This window comes from Pantherophis guttatus, chromosome 1 (genome assembly GCF_059756535.1).
Source record: "Pantherophis guttatus breed Tessera chromosome 1, ASM5975653v1, whole genome shotgun sequence".
Classification (NCBI taxonomy): Eukaryota; Metazoa; Chordata; class Lepidosauria; order Squamata; family Colubridae; genus Pantherophis; species Pantherophis guttatus.
The window spans coordinates 147,558,695-147,579,456 of NC_142063.1; the positions used below are offsets into that span (position 1 = coordinate 147,558,695).

Genomic DNA, 20,762 nt, shown 5'->3' on the forward strand with positions numbered 1-20,762 from the left:
CCTCAGCTTCTGATCTGTGATGGAGAGCTACTCCTGTGCCATTCCAGGCCATGAATGTACTTCATCAGAAGTCAGAAGTAATGTTTCCTTCCAAGTTACATCCTGTTTACAATGTTTTAAGTTGGATTTAGTATTAAAACAGCTTGCATGTTAATTTAAACTTCGTTAAGTCACTTTGGGCAGAAAGGTGAGTTATAAATAATGTGTAAATGGACACAAACATTTTAATGTTACATCATATATTGTAAATATGTTCTATACAATGTTACATTTATTTTAACCTTTGTTATTGTTCCTAATGCATGGTGACAGCATAGTGCACTCCAGGTGTTTCTGACTGGCCTTGCTGAATAAACCTGATTAGAGATGTAGCTCAAGACATCTAAAAAGGTCTGAGAGAGTGAGTGTACGCATATCTGCTTTAAAGTTAAACTGATGACATATAAAGCTGCTTAAATAAAGTGAGATCAACTTATCCATTCTTAGAAATGCTTGGAAATACGCGGGGGGGGGGGGGCGCATGCACGGTGGGCACTTGCATTGCATTTTGGGGGTCCTGGCATGTGCATTTGCGTGGGCACTTGGCACCAAAAAGGTTAACCATCACTGGTATATAAGTATAGGAACTAAACCGCACACTTACTAACACTGATGATGCAATTTAGTAGGGTAAATGAAGGTCTGCAAGCAAACAAATCCAGAGACATCAAGTATTTTTCTCTGACAATTTTAAATGACCAAGAACTTAGTATAGTTGGCAGTATAGCAAGTTTAATAACATAACTCTAACATAGCAGGAAATGTCACATCTGAAAGCAAACAATCAAGCTGAGAGAGCACTGAGAGCTGAGAGTACTCTAAGTAATCTCTCACTACTGAACTTATCCAGCCTTTAGGTGAGGGGTGTCAAACTGGCAGCCCACAGGCCGGATGCATCACATGCAGGCCATGCCCACTCCACCTTCGTGAATGGGAAAAATGTCCGATGATAGCAACGTGATGCCGCAAGTTTGACACCCGTGCTTTAGGTTGACCAGAACTCCTTAATTATCAACTGAAACCTATTCAGTCAATTAATGGAAATGTAATAATGAACTTTGGGGGTCTGGATGCAGTTTTTTTTTTAAAAAGCTAGAAATTGCAATAGTTCTTGCACCAATTAATAGTTCTTGCACCAATTCAATTCTAAGAGATACAGCACTCTGTTAATATTTTAATTTATCTTCCACCTTTCTTTTGGTCAGATGAGGCATTTTTTAATGTCAAAATCTGCATTATGTTGGGCCTTGTTAACCAGTTTTAGAATAAGAGTTTGTATATGGCAATCTTTTCTCTAGTAGTGTTAATTGCTACAGAATTAATACACATGAGTATTGCCTATTGGTGATGAAAACTGATCTGAAATTTAAGAATGAATTTTTTAAGCATTAAAAATATGGATTTTATTAGCTCTTTCAAGATGTATGGCACACAAGCACATTTATGCATACATATATGTTTCTTAGAAAAAGATGGAACTATATATTAATAACAGAATATGGAATTTAAACATTCCAACTGAATAAACCTGGAATAAACAAACGGCACTAGAAAACAAAATGTGAATTTAGTGTTGATCATTCAGCCGTAGATTTGAAGTATTTATATCATGCAAAACAATGGCTTCCTATGTTAAAAATCACAAGTTCTCACCATTTTTAATTGATAGGGATATTATTTTTAGCATGTATTCAATCTACAGATCTCGGTCTCCTTACTGTAGCTCATCTTCCATCCTCTACATAAAACCTACCATAAACTTGTTGTGACCATTAGTAGGACATCAAATGAAAGGTACTTAGAAGTTTAATCATGTCAGGTTTCTTCAAAGCTCACAAGGCTCACAAGCTATTTTGAATTACGCAGGCCTTGATTTTTCCATTATTCCCAGTGTATTTGTTTAATGTACTGCTATATTCAAGCAACAACACAATTTGTTACAGCTCAAGTAAATTGTTGCTCACTCAAAACAGTGGAAGTGTGACAAAAGTACTTCCTGCAACAAGGTAGTTCTTATGCCTGACATTAGTACCACAAGATTGCATTGCTCACAACTTACACCACCTTAAAACACTAATGACTAGATTGTGGCATAAGCTTTTGCTGAAACAGACCAACAAGAACTGTTCCTCAGGGAATGTATTAATTAACTCCAACTTAGCAGCTTTGTTTGAGAGTTTCCCTTTGAAACTTCTTGTTGTTGTTGCAATATGGCAACTTTATGGGCTACAACAGAATGTCTTGGGAAACAGGAGACTGAAGTGTGTTACCACTTTGGGGCTAGAATTCTGTACTGATTTATATAGGAGTAAGGCATACACACTGCCAGATTTCTGTCCACTGATTGCATGTGGTAGACTCTGAAGTTTTGCTTGTAACAGTATGGTTAAAAGAAAAAAGAAAAACCCACAAAGTCTCATTCATTATGGGAGTAAGACAAGAGACTAAACTTTGCTTAATTGACTGGATATCTTTTGTTGAACTGAAACATTTTTCAATAACACATTAGGGAAGTATATTTTGTCATTTTCCTAAGAACTCTCATTCCCCCTTTTAAAATGTTATTCCTATCTGTATTGTGACATTGGAAGAGATTAATTCTGGAAATGTGGAATTAACTTTCATATAGAATAAGTTCAGCTAAGAAATATGAATATGAATTCCAGCTTTTTAAAAGCAGAGCTTGAATTCCGGGGTTTATATAATAAACCCACCCACTTATTCTAATGACTCTCCTCCCAATGTTTAATCTGCATCAAACATTGTGTGTCAGAATGGCAAAAAAAAAAAAAAAAAAAAAGAGAGAGGGGGGGGAATTGTGAAACCTCAAGCAAATTTTGAAATTCAAGTAGGCAGTACAATAAATAACCTGTGATTCAACTAAAATTTGCAGTGCCAAATGCTAGGTTTCCAATCTTCCTCCAGCTCTTTGTTGGAAAAACAGTCACCGTCATATGGGAAGAGATGGGTGGAATTAATTTCGGGGGGGGGAAGCCTGGTATTCTCAATTTTAGCTGTAATCTAAAACAGTTTTGTTTGTTTTTTTAAATGGTAAAGAAAAACTGACCACTTATAATACGGCCCCCAGCTTGCCCCAAATTGCCAACCTGTGATTAGTGGAACGGACAGCCAATCAGGGACCATCCTGGTCTCCACAGCGAAAAGTAAAAGAGGAGGAGGAGGAGGAGGAGGAAGAAGCGCAACGGCCAAGGGCTCCTACGTACTCGGAGAGTCCGATTCGCTCCTCCTAGCCGCTCTCATTTTCTCTTGGTTGCGGTTATGATTATCGTTACTGTTACGTCTGCTATTATATACCTTTCCTATGCTTTTTAAAATATATATATAATGTGGTTAAAAAACCCCGGAGACAATTCGGGCAAGTTTCGAGCGATTTTTAAAGTGGGAAATTCCTCTCAAGGCAAACTTACCCGAGAAAGGTTTTTTTTTGATGAACAATGGCTGAGGGAACACGCAGCCTGGTGGCCTCTGGACTTCCAGACCGAGGGTTGTGAGTGTGTTTGTGTGTGTTTTTAATCGAATCCAATGGGCCACCTCCGTGTTTTATCCAAGCTCGGTTTTTCTCAAACCTTTATTACTGTTTTAAAGGTGCGTGTGTGAACTCCCCAAGCCCCCCTTCCCCCCCACACAAACCAATCCCGAAGCATTTTTCCCCCTCTCATTCTAGCAAGACGTTAATTTATTCCTACAAAAAAATCCAGGTAATTACTTGTGACAAGCTTATTATCACAGAAGAGAGCTGGGCGTGAGGGGAAAAGTATTCAAAACACCGAAGGAACATAAGCCTAAAGGAAAGAAGGGAGAGGGCCACGGGGGGAAAGAGAAGAGGGGAAAAAATCGAGTTCTGACTGGATGCTGGTTTGTTATCGTGTTTTTCTCGGAGCGTCTCTTTCTCTCTCTCTCTCTCTCCCCCCCTTCCTTTACCCCGCATGCCTGCGCGCAAATAAAATATTTATTTACCGAGGAAGCCAAGCGTCAACTTCAAGGCAAGTCAGTCATTCAGGCACTTCAGATGACGCTTCTTTCAAAAGCAAAAGAGAGAGAATCAGAGTTGGGGTGTTTGCGGATGGCGGTGGGGGAAGAGGCGCCGTGGCGCAGTCGCTCGTTTTCTGCGGCTGGTCGGCGATTCCTTCGGGCGGGCAGGCAGGGCGCGTGGAGAAGCGGGCCTGGGGAAGAGCCCGAGCTCCCGCTTGGACCAGGAACGGGGCAGCTCTTGGGTCAGAATGCGCGGGAAACCGGGCCGGTCAATCTTCCGGCCGTTCCCTCAGGGAAAACTCTGGGACAAGGCGGCCCGTCCAAGCGCTTCACCTTAAGGAGGAGGTGGGGCCTCTCCTCTCCCTCTGACGAAGCGCCTCCGAACGCCGCGGGGGCTTTGGAGCTGCCTCCGAGGCGAAAGAAAACGCGACGCTAGGAAGCCCAGAGAGGGGTGGCTCTGTTTCGGGGCTCCTGAAAGCCCCGAGTCGCGTAGCCAGAAAGGAGGCTGGCGCGAAAGGAGAGGGGCGGGACGCCAGTACCCCAAATTCTCTCTCTCAAGACTTCTTACACTGTAGCCACAGAGGATAGTGGAGGGCTGCGTAGGATCTCTCTTTATTCGTCACACACACACAAATAATTCTAAAAAGTATTATATATATCTATATATATCTATATTACTGTATATATCTCTGTGCGTATATATATATATATATATATATATATATATATATATATATATATATATATATATATACATATATACATACAGTAAAAAGTATATGTATATATATTCATTTGCCTCGATCGTCGCGCGACCGGGAGCCAGGTGATTATCCTAATTAACGTCTATCTAATTAAATTACTGTCAGCGGTTAACCAATGGCAGGAGCCGTTTCATGCGTTCGGCAACCAGGGAGATCAAAAGTGCGGCTTGGCTGATTGCTGCACGGTGTCAATTGGCCAATCTCTTCTCCCAGGGAGCGGTGCTTTTGGTGGTGGCGAGGGGGGGGGAGGGAACCGTGGCTTCAGATCGGGACCAGCCTTGGGTGGTGGGAGAAGCTGCTTTGGGTCCCTCGCCGCCGAGGGTCCCGGGATGATGAGCTGGGGGCCCTAAGCGATTCCCGTCCCCCGCCCCCAAGCGACCCCGTGCTACCGTTACGCTACCCCGGGCAGGCTTTGGCCAAAAAGCGGGCCGGGTCTGGAGCCATGCAGCTGGAGCATTGTCTGTCGCCTCCGTCGATGATGCTCTCCAAGAAATTTCTCCATGTGAGCGCTGGCGGCGGCGGTGGCGGCGGCGGCGCTTACCCGCCTGCCGCGGGCGGATCCGAGCTTGTCTTGCACGAGCACCTCCACCCGCACCCCCATCACCATCCGGCTGCCGCCGCCGCCGCCGCCCTCCTTTCGGCGAGCGCTGACAACCTGGAGAGAAGTTCACCTCTGAAAAAACTCGCCAGGGGGGGGATGACGAATCAGGCCGAGGCAGACAATTTCCCTGACTCCAAAGACCCGCCAGGGGACGCCCAGCAGCCGCCGCCGCCGCCGCCGCCTCAGCAGCAGCAGCAGCAGCAGCAGCAACAGCAGCGCGCCAAACTCTCGCCTGTCGTCTTGGACGGCGGCGGCGGCCAGGAGCAGCTCCGTCCAACCTTCGATGGAGCGGCGGCGGCTGCGGCAGCGGCAGCAGCAGCAGCGGCGGCGGCGGCCGCAGCCGCGGCGGATCGATACCTGCTCTCCACGCCAGCTTCCTCCGGCCAGCCCCCGGCCGCTGCCTCGGCTCCCCCGGCCACCGCCGCTACCATGTTCCCCTACCCGGGTCAGCACAACCACGCGGCCGCCTTCTCGCTCGCCAGCCCCAGCCGCTACATGGCGCACCACCCGGTCATCGCCAACGGAGCATACAACAGCCTGCTCTCCAACTCCGCGGCGCCTCAAGGCTACCCGGCTGCCGGCTACCCTTATCCGCAGCAGTACGGTCATTCCTACCAAGGCTCGCCCTTCTATCAGTTCCCCTCTGCCCAGGCTGGCCTCGTCCCCGGCAAGGCGCAAGTCTACCTATGCAACAGGCCGCTCTGGCTGAAGTTCCACCGGCACCAGACCGAGATGATCATTACCAAGCAAGGCAGGTAAGCGGCGGCTGCGGTCGAAGGATGCCAGCCAGGCGCAACGCCGCCGAGAAGAAAGCGGAGGAGGACGAGGGAGGCTGAGGGACCGGGAAAGGGCGAGCAAGAGCACCCTCCGAACCCGAGCCCGGGTGCCTGGCCGCGGGAAAAGTCGGCTTTCCTGCCGAGACTCCGGGCTCTGCTCAAAGTATTATTATTATTTTTTGCCATTTTTTCCTCTCTTCTTGTCCCGCACCTCTTGTGTTATCATCTTCATCTGCATCTTCATCAACTCTTAATATTATTGCTATTGTCGTCATTATTCTTTCTCCTTCTCCTTTGGCTGTAGACCTCTCGTGTTCTTTTTCTTTCCTTTTTCTTTCCTTTTCCCATATCCTTTCATTTTGCTTCAGGTTTTTAAGATTAAAAATAATGGCAATCTCGTTTTTGGGGCTGGAATAATCCAGTTCTTAGTTTTATATATATATATATAAATACATATTTGGGCCTATAAGCCCCCCCCCCCATTTATTTACGATATTTTCTTTCCTCGCTCTGACTTATTTAAGAGTCATAAACAATACGAAGAATGATTGCTTCCCTCTTGGGAACGGGCGCCGGGGTCTCCGGTGTACCTTGGGCCATTTCTGCCGCACTTTCTGGCGATCAAGGGCTTCGCCTCGCTTCCTTTGCTGATCCCCGAATGATGGGGAAGTCCATCACTTCTCGGTTGGTTTTTGCACATTGAAATTTGACAGTCCATCAGTTGAAGGCAAAAGGCAATGAAATCGCTGGGACTTACTTCCGGGCAAATTACAGTAGAAACCCGCGAGGATCTTTTTGGGTTACAAGCCGATGTGCCAACCCGCCAGCCCGGTTTCCTCGGAAATAACCCTCGATTTCAGCCGGATTCACTTGGAGATGAGTACGCAGAGGACCTTTTCCTCCCAGGCTCGATCCGCTAGACAAAAAGGCGCGGAGCGAGATGCCTAAAATCGGTGCACCCTTCGGGTACTTTCCTCTGCAACATTCGCTCAAGAAAAGGTTTTTGAGAATTTTAGGGGGACAGTTATGTATTTATAAAATTATGATCTCCCTCCTTTTCAATCCCGTCACTTTTCCTCACCCTCCTTTCCCCGCCTTCTTTCTTAAAACAGGCGAATGTTCCCTTTCTTAAGTTTTAATATTTCGGGTCTGGATCCCACGGCTCACTACAATATTTTTGTGGATGTCATCCTGGCCGACCCAAACCACTGGCGGTTCCAAGGCGGCAAATGGGTACCTTGTGGCAAAGCGGACACCAACGTGCAAGGCAAGTCCTTCCTCGGGTCCTCTTTTCCCTGGTACGTGGGTGCGCACAAAGACTTGCATCCTAGGCTCGGGTGGCTTAGGTGAGAAGACTTCATTAGTGGACCTTCTTGGGCCGGTAAGGCTACACAAAACTTAGGGGGAGGCTAAAACTGAAGGTCTTCCCCTGGCTCCCCCCCCCATTCCCGCTTTCTTTCCTTTGGTTTCCCGAGTTGAAATACCTAAAAGCATACCATATAATAGTAAATTAAAACGAAGGAGCAATTTTGTCTTTTCGAAACTGGGATATCTGGGGAAATTGTAGGAATCATATAAGAAAGGTTAGAGTGGGGAGAAGGAAAAGAAGGAAGGGAAGATTCATTGTGTGAATGTCTTTCTCTCCAACATTTGTTTGCTCTTTGACAAACCCGGAGTTCTCATCTTCAGGAAACCGTGTCTACATGCACCCGGACTCGCCCAACACAGGAGCCCATTGGATGCGCCAAGAAATCTCCTTCGGGAAACTGAAATTGACCAACAATAAAGGGGCGTCCAACAACAATGGGCAGGTCAGTTTTGGGACTCGAGAGAGGCGGCACTGCGCCCTGCATGGCCAAGAGATTGCACGCGCGGGCATCCCATCCTGCGCTCCACATTCATTTCATTTGCGCGTGAGCTTTTTCTGCAAATCCATCCCCTATTGTACAAACCTGGAGGGGGGAAAAGAGGCCAATTCAATAGACAGGTTAAGCGAGGGAGATGCGCTTGCACCAGAGTGTGAGCAGGAGACCGTCTTCTCCCAGGCGAAGGCTTCGGAATCGAGCCGGTGGAAAGCTGCTAAAACGGCCTCGGCTTTTTTTTTTCTCCCCAGGCATTGCGTTTCAGTTAAAGAGAGGAAAAAATAAGAGAGGCGGGGAGAGAGGAGTCCGGATCAGAGGAATAGCCTGGCGTGTCCGGGCTCTTTCCTTTTTCCCTCCCGTTCTTAATTTCAGCTTTCTAGTAACTTGCGGGGAGTGGGGTGTGTGGAAGCGAGGTGCAGATCCGCGCTTTTGGAACAGGTGGCGAAATCCGGCGAGCGATCCTCCTTAGAACCGCGAAACTGGGGAGGGATTGAGAAGTTTGGAGAAGGCAAGACTGGTGTGGGGGTTCGGCTTCTCGGGAGATCTGGGAGACGATCTGGAATATAAAGTTGGTCCCCTTCTCCCATGCAAAGTAAAAAAAAAAACCAGCCCCCGACTTTTCTCCTCGCTCCCCCTTACTCTTTTTCTCCGTCTGCAGATGGTGGTCCTGCAGTCCCTCCACAAATATCAGCCTCGCCTGCACGTGGTGGAGGTGAACGAAGACGGCACTGAAGACACCAGCCAGCCGGGTCGGGTTCAGACCTTCACTTTCCCTGAGACGCAGTTCATCGCCGTCACTGCCTATCAGAACACCGATGTAAAGTGCTTTTCTCACTCGCTCGGTTCTGGGCCTTTTCGGGATTTGGGGGCGGGGGGGGGGCACAAGTGCAGCTATGGAGGCCGGGAGGGTGGAGGCGAATCATGATTTCAGACCACAAAGTGATGGCGGTGGATTAATTGTCTAAACTGCTTGCGAAATCATTCAAGCCTGCTTTCGAGTCCCGATTCTTCCCACCCCAATTGTAAAAAAAAAAAAAAAAAAAAAAGGTGGGTGGGTGGGTTGGGGAAGGAGCCTCTCAGTTTCTCCTAGAGCATTAAATATTTCAGATCGCTTTAAGCTGGGCGTTTTAACCAGCTTTGAAAGCATGAACCTCTCTATAGACTGGTTTTCGCCCTTCATCGTCCTCCACGAGCAAAGTTACCTCTCCTTTTCCCGGTCAGATTTGTTTGGAACTGTTTACTTTTGCGGCCTAAGGTAAAGCCGGCCCTAGGGTGAAGCCACGGTCTCAAGAGCAGGTTTGGCGCGCCTTTGAAGGGCAGCAGATTGGTCGTTGTTTAATGCATGACTACAGCTTTTGAGTATCGCAGAAGGCGAGAGGAATGCCAAAATAACTTGGCTGGATCCAGGATATTTGAGCCTTGATTTGTGGAGGGCACCTTTTGCCTCTCTATTGTAGGCCCTGAAAATGCCACATGCATCCGCAAAAGAAATAAATAATAATAATTTAAAAAAAAACCCAAGGGCTCGGGCCTCAGTTAAATTAATTTCCAGGAAACGGGTATAGCAACCCATACTAACAAATTCTATCTAAAGTCTGACTTTAATCACCACCTTCTTTGTGTTAGACTCTAAATCGCCAACGAGCCAACTACAGGTTTGGGGACTCTATTATGTGTTTTTACTAGACATAGGAAAGATTAGTTTTAGTTCACCAGGACCATATAATTAGCCAAGGGATGGATGTGTTTATTCGACCTACTGAATAGCAAACTAGTCAACCACATTTCAGCTTAGTATTATGGGGGGGGGGAACCTGTAGTTCATTTGTAGTTTAGCCTCTATCGAAACTAGGAAAAAGAGCATTACATTAAATTAACCATAGCAAGTATATGCTACTATATTGCTGTCATTGTCAAAAAAAACTCCTGCGATTCAGAGAACCTTCCATTTCACTGCAAATGATCCAGAGCTGTTGGTCCAGATTTAGTTTCTACAATGTTCCCTGGGCTAAACGTTTTATTCGACTGGCTAGTAAAAGTCTTGTGACACATTCCAAGCATGTGTCTAGATGCTAATCTCTCGCATAGCTATCCTCGGCGGAATTGTTCCGAAGTGAGTCTTATTAGTCTTATCTAATTAGGAGGAATTTAATTCTAGATAAGAAGCGTAAAGGTACCTAAACCGGACCTTGACTTTGTGGTCCTTCCAAGGAGGTTGTCAGAACTACCTTGAGGCAGAACAAAAAGCCAACTGGAAGACAAAGTTTCTCTGCTCCCAGATCCCCGTTGATCCTTCAGAATGACTAACATCGCAGGGAAGATTGTGTGGTGCACGTGCTGGGGAAGAGGCCACTTAGCCCTCATTTATTTCCAGACCTTTTCTCTTCATGAGAGAAATTCTCACAAGGAAATGACCAGCGTTGTTCTCTTAAAAAGAATTAATCCACTCTGGGGGAAAAAAAAAAAAAGCTAGGCATCTGCTTATCTTACACAGAGAATCAGTAGAGGAGAGACCACTGTTTGACTCTTTCTCCCTCCTCCCCTCTCCTCTGTAGATCACACAGCTGAAGATCGATCACAACCCCTTCGCAAAAGGCTTCCGAGACAACTACGACACGTAAGTTCCTTGTCTTGAGCCATTCATTGGCCCTGGCACGTCCAGCCCTATTAAATGGATGTCGGGTGGGTTGGTTTTTTTTTTTTTACTTATCCAAAGAAGACCCTAGGACTTTCGAGAGCGGGTTATTATATGTGCTATTGGGGATACCTTTAGGATAAATCCACTGGGGGAGCGCGCAGACTTAGCATGTGAACTAGAGGAACAGTGGCTACAATGGCGGGCGTGTATGAAACTCTTAAAATGCCCTTTGAAGGCTTTGCTACGGGAGAGATCCGTGGCTCTCAGCTTTGCATTTTGTCTTTTCTCCGTAAAGACCGTCCATAGAGTAAAACTTGTATTTGTTTAACGCGCAACCTAAGGCGGTAAATCCCAAAGGATGAGTGGTTTTTTTGCAGCAGGGCACGAAGATAGTTGCTCCCTTGCCTACTCCACCGATGAAGACCCCAATCATTCTGAGTTAGCATTAGACTTGCAGACACCCCCACCCCCCCGCGCCTGCCGCTGTCCTATTTAAGCCCTTTTGGATCCAGGGAGAGCTTTCGAACTCTTCCTGGAATACGAAGCGGACAGAATTTAAAGTGAAGGGAATATTTTGAATGTAAGCAGCAGGAACTTTCCACTGGGTCGCCAGAAGCAGCTCGTTATCTAGTGAGATAATATCAGTCCCGACTACAAACTCTATAACCTTCCTCCGAAAAACCAGGCCCTTGGAAACAAGCAATTAGGATTCAGGCGCGAGATGCCCAGAGTTCTTCCTCAGCCCCGAAGAACTCCATTACCCCCAGCGGGTCTCTGTCTAATCAGTACCCCGTTGTTTGGTTGGACTTCTCCCGGATTATCTCCAATTACAAACACTGCGGAGGTGTTGCTGATGTCCTGAAGCCTGTATTTAATTTTAAACTAAGCGTTAGAAGAAACTAGTCATTTATTCCTCTCAACTCCTCCTCCCCCCCCCCCTCTTAGCGTGAGGATAAAATCAGGGTCTTGTGGCAATAGCAATAGTACTATTGGTATTGTTTTGTAGTCCACCTTTCCGCTGAAAAAGGCACTCAAGGAAGCTTTGTTATTCACCAATGCCAAGAGACTGCCTGGTGTTTCCCTTCTACTGTAAATAGGCAAACCATCTCGGGGTTGGCAGAGGGGTAAAGCTCCAAACTGAGCTTGAAAGAAGGGAAGGAAAGACCTCTTTCTAGGTGACCTGGATGCTGATGTCCAGCATGACTCCTGAAATTTGTCACAATCTACTCAGATTATTCAAAAATAACTGAAGTAGGGGTTAGCATTCCCAGCTAAGAGTGAGCAATGGGGGCTGGCAAGCACCTTCATTTTGTCTGGAGAAAAAGGTAGAAAGAGTGCTGAGCCAGCTGTCCTCAGGAAAATAGGCCTTTGGGAAGTGGGGGGGGGGCAAGACAGTTCTTTTGAAGTTTTGCCTTGAAGGAAACAAAACTAGGGCAGCTGAAAGGTTGACAACCTGGCATTCCAATGCCCTACAAGTGAGTTGGATTAGAACTCCCAAAATTCCCAGTCATCTGTTCCCAGACTCATGGGAGTAATAGTTGCATACATTTAAATGAAAGTGTGGTTGATTGGGGAGCAGATCAGGAGACAAAAAAGATGTCCCAAGATATACGAAATTACAGTGGAGAATGCTCCCAAAAGGTGTCACATTGTACATCTACCTTGCTTTCCTGTCCCGAAGTTCTCCAATCTCCAGGAGTGATTCACCAACTAGATATCTCACTAGGGTGTAAGGTCACGGTGGCCAGAACCAATGTGGGAGGGGGCACCAAACCCGGAAGCTGAAAAGCATCAATGAAATGCTAGTGAGACTAAATCGGGCTGAAGTACAGCAGGATTCATTAACCAGCTTGCTCCAAGCAAGTTATAAACTTTCTCCTGCTACTGCCAGGACTGAGTGCCTTTTCTTCATCCATTTATGTGTTCATTAATTAAATACATTTATATAGCCGCCCAACTCACACACAGTGACTCTGGGTTGCATAGAACATTAAAAATCCACAATTTAACTCTAATCCACCCCACCCCAATTCATGACAATGACAACAAAATCAGACAAGCCACAATCCTGAGGAGGAAGCCAAAGGTGAGGTAGTTTATCTGGATTGATTAATCCAGAAGAAAAGGATGCAATCATTTGTCCATCCGTCCCCTTTGATAGACAGTTGATGATGGCATGGATTTTGAATGAGAGTGTATTGCTAGCTCTCTTGCCCTGCTACTGGCACACTGGAAGCTGCCAGGGAGAGCTAGAGAGCCAGTTTGGTGCAGCGGTTAAGGCACCGACTGGAAACCAGGAGACTGTGAGTTCTAGTCTCACTTTAGACATGAAAGTCAGCTGGGTGACTTTGGGCCAGTCATTCTCTCTTAGCCCAACTGCTGTTTGTGGGGGGAAATAGGAGAAAGGAGTATTAGCTATATTTTGTTATCTTGAGTTCTCAAAATAACAAAGGAGAGAAATAATAAAAATAAATAAAAATAAATCCCTTGGGATAAATGTGCCCAGACTGTCCTGCCTGCAGTTCCTACCAAATGGCTCTGGAACAGGAGTATCTGGGCCTGTGGCCACTTGTCCCACTAAAGGAAGGACAAATTCTGGGAAAATAGATAGGGAGCTCCCTTTCAAATTCAACAGCAGTTTTAACAGCAGGTAATGGGGATTGACTCAGTTAACCAGGGAGAATTTCAGACGTGATTTCCCTCTTCCCTTAAAAGGGCTTTTTAAAACATGTTTTAAAGCAACTTACTATGTGTGTATTAGTGAACCCAACACAATCTATTGTTTCATATCTTGGTTAGTTATCAAGCAGATCAGGCCTCTGTTGGATCCTGGGCTCAAAAAAGCTGTGTAGTGAGTTTCTTCTTTTCTGGATGTCCAAGGGTGGAGACCTTGTTGGAAACTCGGAGCTTCATATTATGTGTGGCCTCTATTTCATTTAATGGTTAGGAAAAGTAGCCTTATGTGGGAAGTTCTGGGAGTCCTTACTTTTTGCGAGGTCATCCTGTTTAATTAGACCCAGGGTAGAAATACAGCTTACTCCTAGTAAAGCAAAACTCTTGTATCTGGATTTGGCTGCCGAGTGCTTATAAAGGGAAAAGCTATTCTAATACAAAGTGTTACCTGAAACAAATTCTACAATTTTGAAGCTTTGCAGTGCTGTAAGTTCACAATGTCAAGCCTATAGCCCTTTGGAATTTATGTAAAGATCTGCATCCAGGAGGGTTTCCAGATATAGTCTAGTGGCCACATAAGTTAATCAGTTGCTTCTGATTTTTAAATTCTGGAGGTCCACCATTTCCATGGTACTTCCATTCTCTCCCAGAGCGGCTCTCCACAACTTTAAACAGTATTTTTTCTCCTCCCCAAAGAAAGTTAGTTTCATTGGGTTTCTATTTTCTACACTCATTTTAAGGACCCCTGTCTCATTAATCTCTCATTAGTTTTGGAATCTCTGGAGTAACCTCCCCTTGTTGCATTGGATTACCATTTCTATTATTCTCAGCCCAACTCATCTGAAAAGCAGTTGTGGAGAAACAGCTAGACTGGTTTATACGCCTCAGAGCAGAAATCAAATGTGTAGAGAGTCTATTCTTCACCCCTCTCTCCAGTCGGAGAATTTTAGTCTTTTGTGCTTCTGTCCTCAGCGTGGTCTCTGGTCTTAATTTCTGCGAGCATGTTGATTTCTAGGGCAATCCAGAATCTCAAGCTTTTAGGATTCTAAGCATGTCCTTAGCTAAGCCACTGTCTCTTATTGGCCGTCCTCATTGACCCCTGGAGGGCTTTTTATCCCGGGTCCGCAGTCTGTTGAATTCTCTTCCGCTAAGCTACACCTGGGGAAGTTTCTGCAGAGGTTGGAGAAAACCTCCGTCCATCAAAAAACCTTGCCCTGATTTTGGCACAGTTTGGAGAGACCCGGGCACCCACTCTCGGCATCTCACGTAGTTCTTGCGCGGCAGAGGGGTGGAGTAGTTTTGAGTTGCGATGCCTGCAGCGAGAAAGGCAAAATAGCATCCCTGGTCCATGAAGGCAGGAATTGTAAAACCAGAGATACCTTTTAAATCTAGCTTGCCTAAAAGACCTCTTCAGTCACTGGGACACCGATCACAGTGTATTTCCAGTCTCTAGAGCTCCAGCCAGCAGTCACCGGGGCAATATATCGCGATAGAGACGCCCTATTTATATCGTCAATGCAAGAGGCAACGGTGCTGGGCTATCTTGCCATTTAGTTTTAAGGGCGAGATGGTGCTCCAGCAGTGGTGGTTCGGCTACTTTGCACGTGCTCAGAGACACTCTCGGAATAAATTAAGTGGATTAGTGAAAGAAGGCCTCGAGCTTTCCCCAATGTAGAGCCGTCTCTGCCAGTTTTGGACAAGTGGGGGGTGGAGAACTGTAGTCCAACTTTCACTCGCAGGCTGAATTACCAGCTCAGGCAGATGTTAAGCCCCGCGATCCTTCAGTGGTTTGAATGCACGCCCTGTTTTGGGCTGGGGGGTGGGGGGGAGGGAAGGACCGGCTCTTGCCCTCCCCATCTCGCCAATCCGCCCAGTCACCTTCCCTTCCTTTCTGCTTTGTTTCCCTGCCCTTTGTCCTCCCCAGGATCTACACGGGCTGCGACATGGACCGCTTGACCCCGTCGCCCAATGACTCTCCCCGCTCTCAGATCGTGCCGGGGGCTCGTTACGCGATGGCGGCGGCCGCGGCGGGCTCCTTCCTGCAGGACCAGTTCGTCAGCAACTACGCCAAATCCCGCGGCTTCCACCACCACCACCACCCGGGAGCGGGCGCCGGAGGCGGCGTGGGACCCGGAGGGCCTGTGCCGGATCGAGGCGTGCCTCACCCTAACGGGCTGCTGTCTCCACAGCAAGCCGAAGAGCCCGCCGCGCCTTCGCCCCAGCGCTGGTTCGTCACGCCCGCCAACAATAGGCTGGACTTCGCGGCCGCCTCGGCCTACGACCCCGCCGGAGATTTGGCGGGAAACGCCGCCACGCTATTATCTTACGCCGCCGCCGGCGTCAAGGCTCTCCCGTTGCAGGCGGCCGGCTGCACCGCTCGCCCGCTCGGCTACTACCCGGACCCCTCGGGCTGGGGGGCGCGCAGCCCGCCCCAGTATTGCGCCAAATCCTTGTCGTGTTGGCCTAACAGCAGCGGTGCCCGCGCTGGAGGAAACCCCTATTTGCCCGCCGGGGCTGGCGGCGGGGAGGAACCCGACAGCCTGGCGCCCCCTGAGCGCTCCCCTTTGGTGGCGCCGCCGCCGCCGCCCGCTGCCGGGCCGCCCGCCGAGGACTCCAAGCCCCCGAAGGACTTGTCCGACTCCAGCTGGATCGAGACCCCCTCGTCCATCAAGTCCATCGATTCCACCGACTCTGGGATTTACGAGCAGGCCAAGCGCCGGCGGCTTTCTCCCGTGGGCACCCCGGCCTCCGAGAGCTCTTCGCCCCTCAAGAGCGAGCCCGCCTTGGCCCCCAGGGACTGCGACAAGACCTGCGCCAAGGACATCGGCTACTACGGCTTCTACTCGCACAGCTAGAGAGGAGACGCCTCTGGCCACGCCCCCTCCCGCCCGCCAGTCCCGTCCCGTCCGAAGCAGCCGGCGCTTTGCGCTGCGCGCCGGGTCGAGCGCTGGTTCTCCCGGTCACTTGAAAGCGGCTCTGGCTGGCCACGCACCTACAACCGCGCACGCGCAGTCTCTCTCTCTCTTTCTCTCTCTCTCTCTCCCCCCCCGCCCCCCCTTTCCTCGCACACGCAGAAAGCCCGCAAACCGTGGGGCCGTCCCAACGTCTCTTCAGTAGGAGGTGGATGACAACGAAATGCTGAAAATCATGACACTTCATTCTCCACCTTGTATGTCTCTTTCCTTAGCGACCCCCCCCAACCCTTCCCCGCACAGAACAAACCGTGTCGTGGTTTTTCCCTTGGCCCAAGCATTTTTTAATTTTTTTAAAAAAAAAACCAGATCTCAATCTCGGGTGTTTCGAATAGGTAGATTATTCCAAAATCCTAAGAAAACCCTTTAATTATCCCTGTGCCCATCCCACGTTCGGTGTGGTAAAGGGGGGGGGGTGTGTGTCCCTTCCTAAACGTTAGCTGGCGGGCGACACGGGCATTCAAACCTTTTTAAAGCTACCCTAAACTTAACTCGATAGCGCACGAGAGCGAATGACCTTCCATCTAGCGAGCAGCAGCTCAGTCACATGCACGCATTTGTTTGAAATTAGCCCCACGACGTTTAATAGCTTTTACAGCGAAGGGCTCGCAGCTCTCCTTAGGATCCTGCACATTCTTTGATCAGGAAGGTGGATAGCAGATGCTTTTTATTCTGCCGTATTAAAACGGTGGGCAAGATGAAAGGGTATTGTGCGGGCCTTTAAAGGGTTTCTTAGTAAATTTGGGGTTCTCCTAGATCCCTCTCCTCCACATCTCCGGTTCCCTGTTCATTTAGATTAGAAAAACAACCGTTCCCCTGCTTGGACTTAATGGGTCGTAATTCCGAGTAAACTTGGTTTAAGGTTCAACAGGCAAACTAACCGTTTTTCTGTCCTTGCACCATATGCTTAAAACTCGAAGGGATATTCCTCCTTTCCCTTTTCCCTTCCTTATTCCGGGATAATCACAGTGGAAATGTATATGTACAGTTCTCAAATAACGAGTAAGGAGTCCTACAGTAGGATTTGGCTGCTCTAAGCAAAGCCTAAAATATCTAAAAACCCCTTTCCCTTTTTTCTCATTTATCTTCACCCACACACTTGCATAATAATATTAGGACAAAGTCGGGTGTGTGGTTAGGAAGTGTGTCAGTATTTTTATAGCATTGTCCAAAGTGACTTAAACTTGAATAAACAAAATTAAACTTATAATCATTTCAACAAAGCTAAGCCTGATAAAATTGTCCGAATGGATCCAAATATCTAACAGTTAACATCTAAATAATCACACCTCTGTAGGACTTAATTTTACTTAAATGCATGCCAGACCTTACTGTGCTTCTCACCGAAATAATTTCTGATTTAATCAACACTAAATTTCAAGCGTGGATTCCGTAGGATAGGATTTATGTTGATTTTAGAAGGCGATATTTGGCTTTCTGGTGTTGGAATAGAAATTTAACAAGCTTCGTGTTAGTTGCCTTGCATTTTAAGTGAAGTTTCCTTTCAAGTAAAAAGCGCCTTTTTGCTTCCGTGTCTTGATTGGGAATATGTGCGAAACTTGACCTTATCTAAAGTATTTTGAGGAAGAAATGCAGTAGTTTTTGTTCACACATTGCACTAAAGCTATAATAGTATATGCTTGGTGTAATGGTGTATGCTTCTCCTAGACATCCAGCCAATTGTGGTTTATCTGGCCAACCATGATTAAAATAAACACACGTAGAGCAGGTGCTTCAGTTGGGGTGTGAGTGAATCAAGTTTAAAACGCAGCCTTAAAGATGTTTACTCGGATTAGGATCAAGAGGAATCCATAGGAGCGTGCCGAATTCCCACTATGGGCTTTAAACTCCATATAATTCTATAGGCACTTATTCAGCAGCATATTCCATTAAATTTATTCCATATAATAATATCTCGAAAACAGCTGGAAAGGAGGTCTTATGCCGTTTCCTTACTGTTGTTCGACAGTATCACCGCACCATCAGCTGTGGTGATGCGAAGCCCATCTTCCTACCCTCCTGATACATGACAACAGCGATGGTACGATGACACTAGAAATCGCCAGTCAGGAAACGTCCCGAGCTGCTTCTTCCCAGCTGGTTCCACTCGCGTTTCCTTGGAAGGAAGTCTCCTCCGAGTTTGTGCGATCTTAGCGTCGTTGTCCTTCGCAAAGCGCTGTGTAATGGCGGAAATTACTCCTACTTCTCTCAGTAGGATTTCGCTTCCCACAAGGAGAATAATGCTTCAATTCCCTTTTCTGGATGCAACATCTCTTGCCTGATCAGAACTTATTCTCAATAAAAGTAAAGCTTTCGTTTAATAGCTCGGCGTCTATAAATAGATGAGACCCCGCTGGCTTCAGCAGGACACTAATGGACTTTTCCCTTAATTTACTCATATTAACAAGTGTAGTCGTAGGAGTACTCGGAATAAGCAGGTGGTCTCTCCAGGTACCTGTGACTGGGAGCAAACTTTACTGAAATGGGTAGGGACACCAACTTAAAGAGATGGGGAGATATGAATTCTAAATAAAGCACTTTAAAAGTTCAAAAACAAAAGTTAAGATGAAACCTGGGCTAAAAACTCTGCCTTGGTTCGCATAACACACTGCATTAACCTGTCATTTGATTTCAGTGACAATTTACCTATAAGGTATTGCACATTTCATTCAATACACTGAGCTACAAGTAAGTCTGACTTGCTGGCTTGGCATGTTGTATGAACCTACCAGCACAGCCCTAGCAGGCTATGTTAGATTGGCATCGTACTAAGGAACTATTCCAACTCTGATGAAAAAAAAAGGCACTTCCTTCCAAGTAAACCTACCTGTGATTTCACTGCTAGTTGACTTAAACTAAAACTGATATACAGTAATTTAGTTTACAGGGCTAGAGAGTTAGGACTCAAATTCCAGTAGGAATCACTCCAGTTGGGATGGGCTCTTGCAGAGTAACTCAGGTGAATCTTACGCTGGGTCATGGAGGCGCTATTTCAATTAGATTGTAGGTTGTGCTCAATCAGGTGTGCAAGTGGGTGTATGGGAAGGGGATTTGCCCACAGGGCCATTGACTCTTTTATCAACTAAGCATCACAGTTTAACACTCTATTAGAGACAGGTGGCCAGAGAGAGTGGAACAGCTCCTTGAAAGCCCAGTTCAGTTCCAAGAAGCATTTCACATTACCCATCTAATGATCATATTCTCCTTATGCCCTTTTCTGTCCCCTCACTGATTCCTAAGCCCATCCCTGGTTGGCGTGCAGGTGCTCTTGTTCCAATATTTTTCTCTCCTCCCCCTCCCCCACTTCAGTTATGACGACTGTAAATCTTTGTAATGAACAAACTACAACCAATGCTAAGCTATTGACCTGTTGGTGCCCGTAGTGTAGTCCAGTGAAAATGACTTTTGTGAGTTGTATATTTTAAAAAAAGAAAAAAAATGCATTTAGTTTGAATTTTTGTTTTGTTTCGTTTTGTTCTATGCATAAGGAAGTATCTCTGAAAGAGTTTTTTTTGGGAATAGGCAGCACCAGTTTGAAGAAATTTAATTTCCCACCTCCCTCTCTGACCTCTTCTTTTTCTTTTTAATTTTCTCGTTCAGTCAAGAGTTTTACACTCAATTTAGTCTTTCCCCTTGTTGATGTAGAGTAGTGAGTCTTCAAAATTTTGTGTAGGAAATATATAATTGATCAACCCATGTTTAAATATTGTGGGTGGGTGGGGGCGAGAAATGAACTGTGAAATAGACAGCAGGCAAAATGATCAAGGCTAACTTGCAATCGGCAAAGAAACCTTCCCAAATAGAAATTCAGGACTTTCATCCTGTATATATATATATTTATGTCCTTCTGTAATTGATGGACATTTTTCTTTCTCCTTTTTTTTTTTTTAAAAAAAGAAACCTCCCTTACACATTTGTTTTGTTTGTGTAGATAAATAATTGTTTCTTCAAATTACAAGTAACCGGGAAAAATGTTTTGTTTTTTCACCCATTTATATTGTCTGTGTACAAAAAGCATAATAAAACTTGGAAAAAATAGACAGTCTTTATGTGTAGCTCCTTTTGGAAGATCTGAGTAAACTAAGAATAGTACAAGTGCTGGGAGTAGATGGAAATTTTTAACAAACGGAGCAGGAACAATTTATTTCCTCTAATACCAGCTACTTGATCTTCAACACAAAAAATAACGTATTTCTGTTTTTCTCACCTTTACGCTGCAGCTTGGACAAGTACAATCATATCCTGTCCCGCTATGCAATGAGCTAAAAAAAAAAAGGGTGCATCCAGATGTAAGTTACTTTGGGGAAAATTTATGGTTGCAATGCAGCTAAAAAAAAATTTGACAGTGGGGAAAAATGTAAACATTTGCAGTTTAGAATCACTAAAACTGAGGTAAAATATAATGTGCTGATTAAGAATTCTATAAAAAACGGAAGTAGTTAAC

The 20,762-nt window shown here is 46.3% G+C and overlaps 1 protein-coding gene and 1 long non-coding RNA gene across 2 annotated transcripts; one reads left to right on the plus strand and one right to left on the minus strand.

Annotated features, from left to right (window-relative positions):
* Nucleotides 1-5,094: 5,094 nt before the first annotated feature.
* On the plus strand, nt 5,095-20,356 carry TBR1 (T-box brain transcription factor 1). The gene is made up of 6 exons (XM_034426209.3): nt 5,095-6,152; nt 7,286-7,440; nt 7,863-7,984; nt 8,694-8,852; nt 10,591-10,652; nt 15,271-20,356. The coding sequence occupies exons 1-6, from the start codon at nt 5,239-5,241 to the stop codon at nt 16,199-16,201; spliced, it is 2,343 nt and encodes a 780-aa protein (XP_034282100.2). The 5' UTR covers nt 5,095-5,238; the 3' UTR covers nt 16,202-20,356.
* On the minus strand, nt 12,743-15,594 carry LOC148116589 (uncharacterized). The gene is made up of 2 exons (XR_015731131.1): nt 15,512-15,594; nt 12,743-14,659 (listed from the first exon to the last, which is right to left on the minus strand). It is a non-coding gene; the product is annotated as an uncharacterized LOC148116589 (long non-coding RNA).
* Nucleotides 20,357-20,762: the final 406 nt, after the last annotated feature.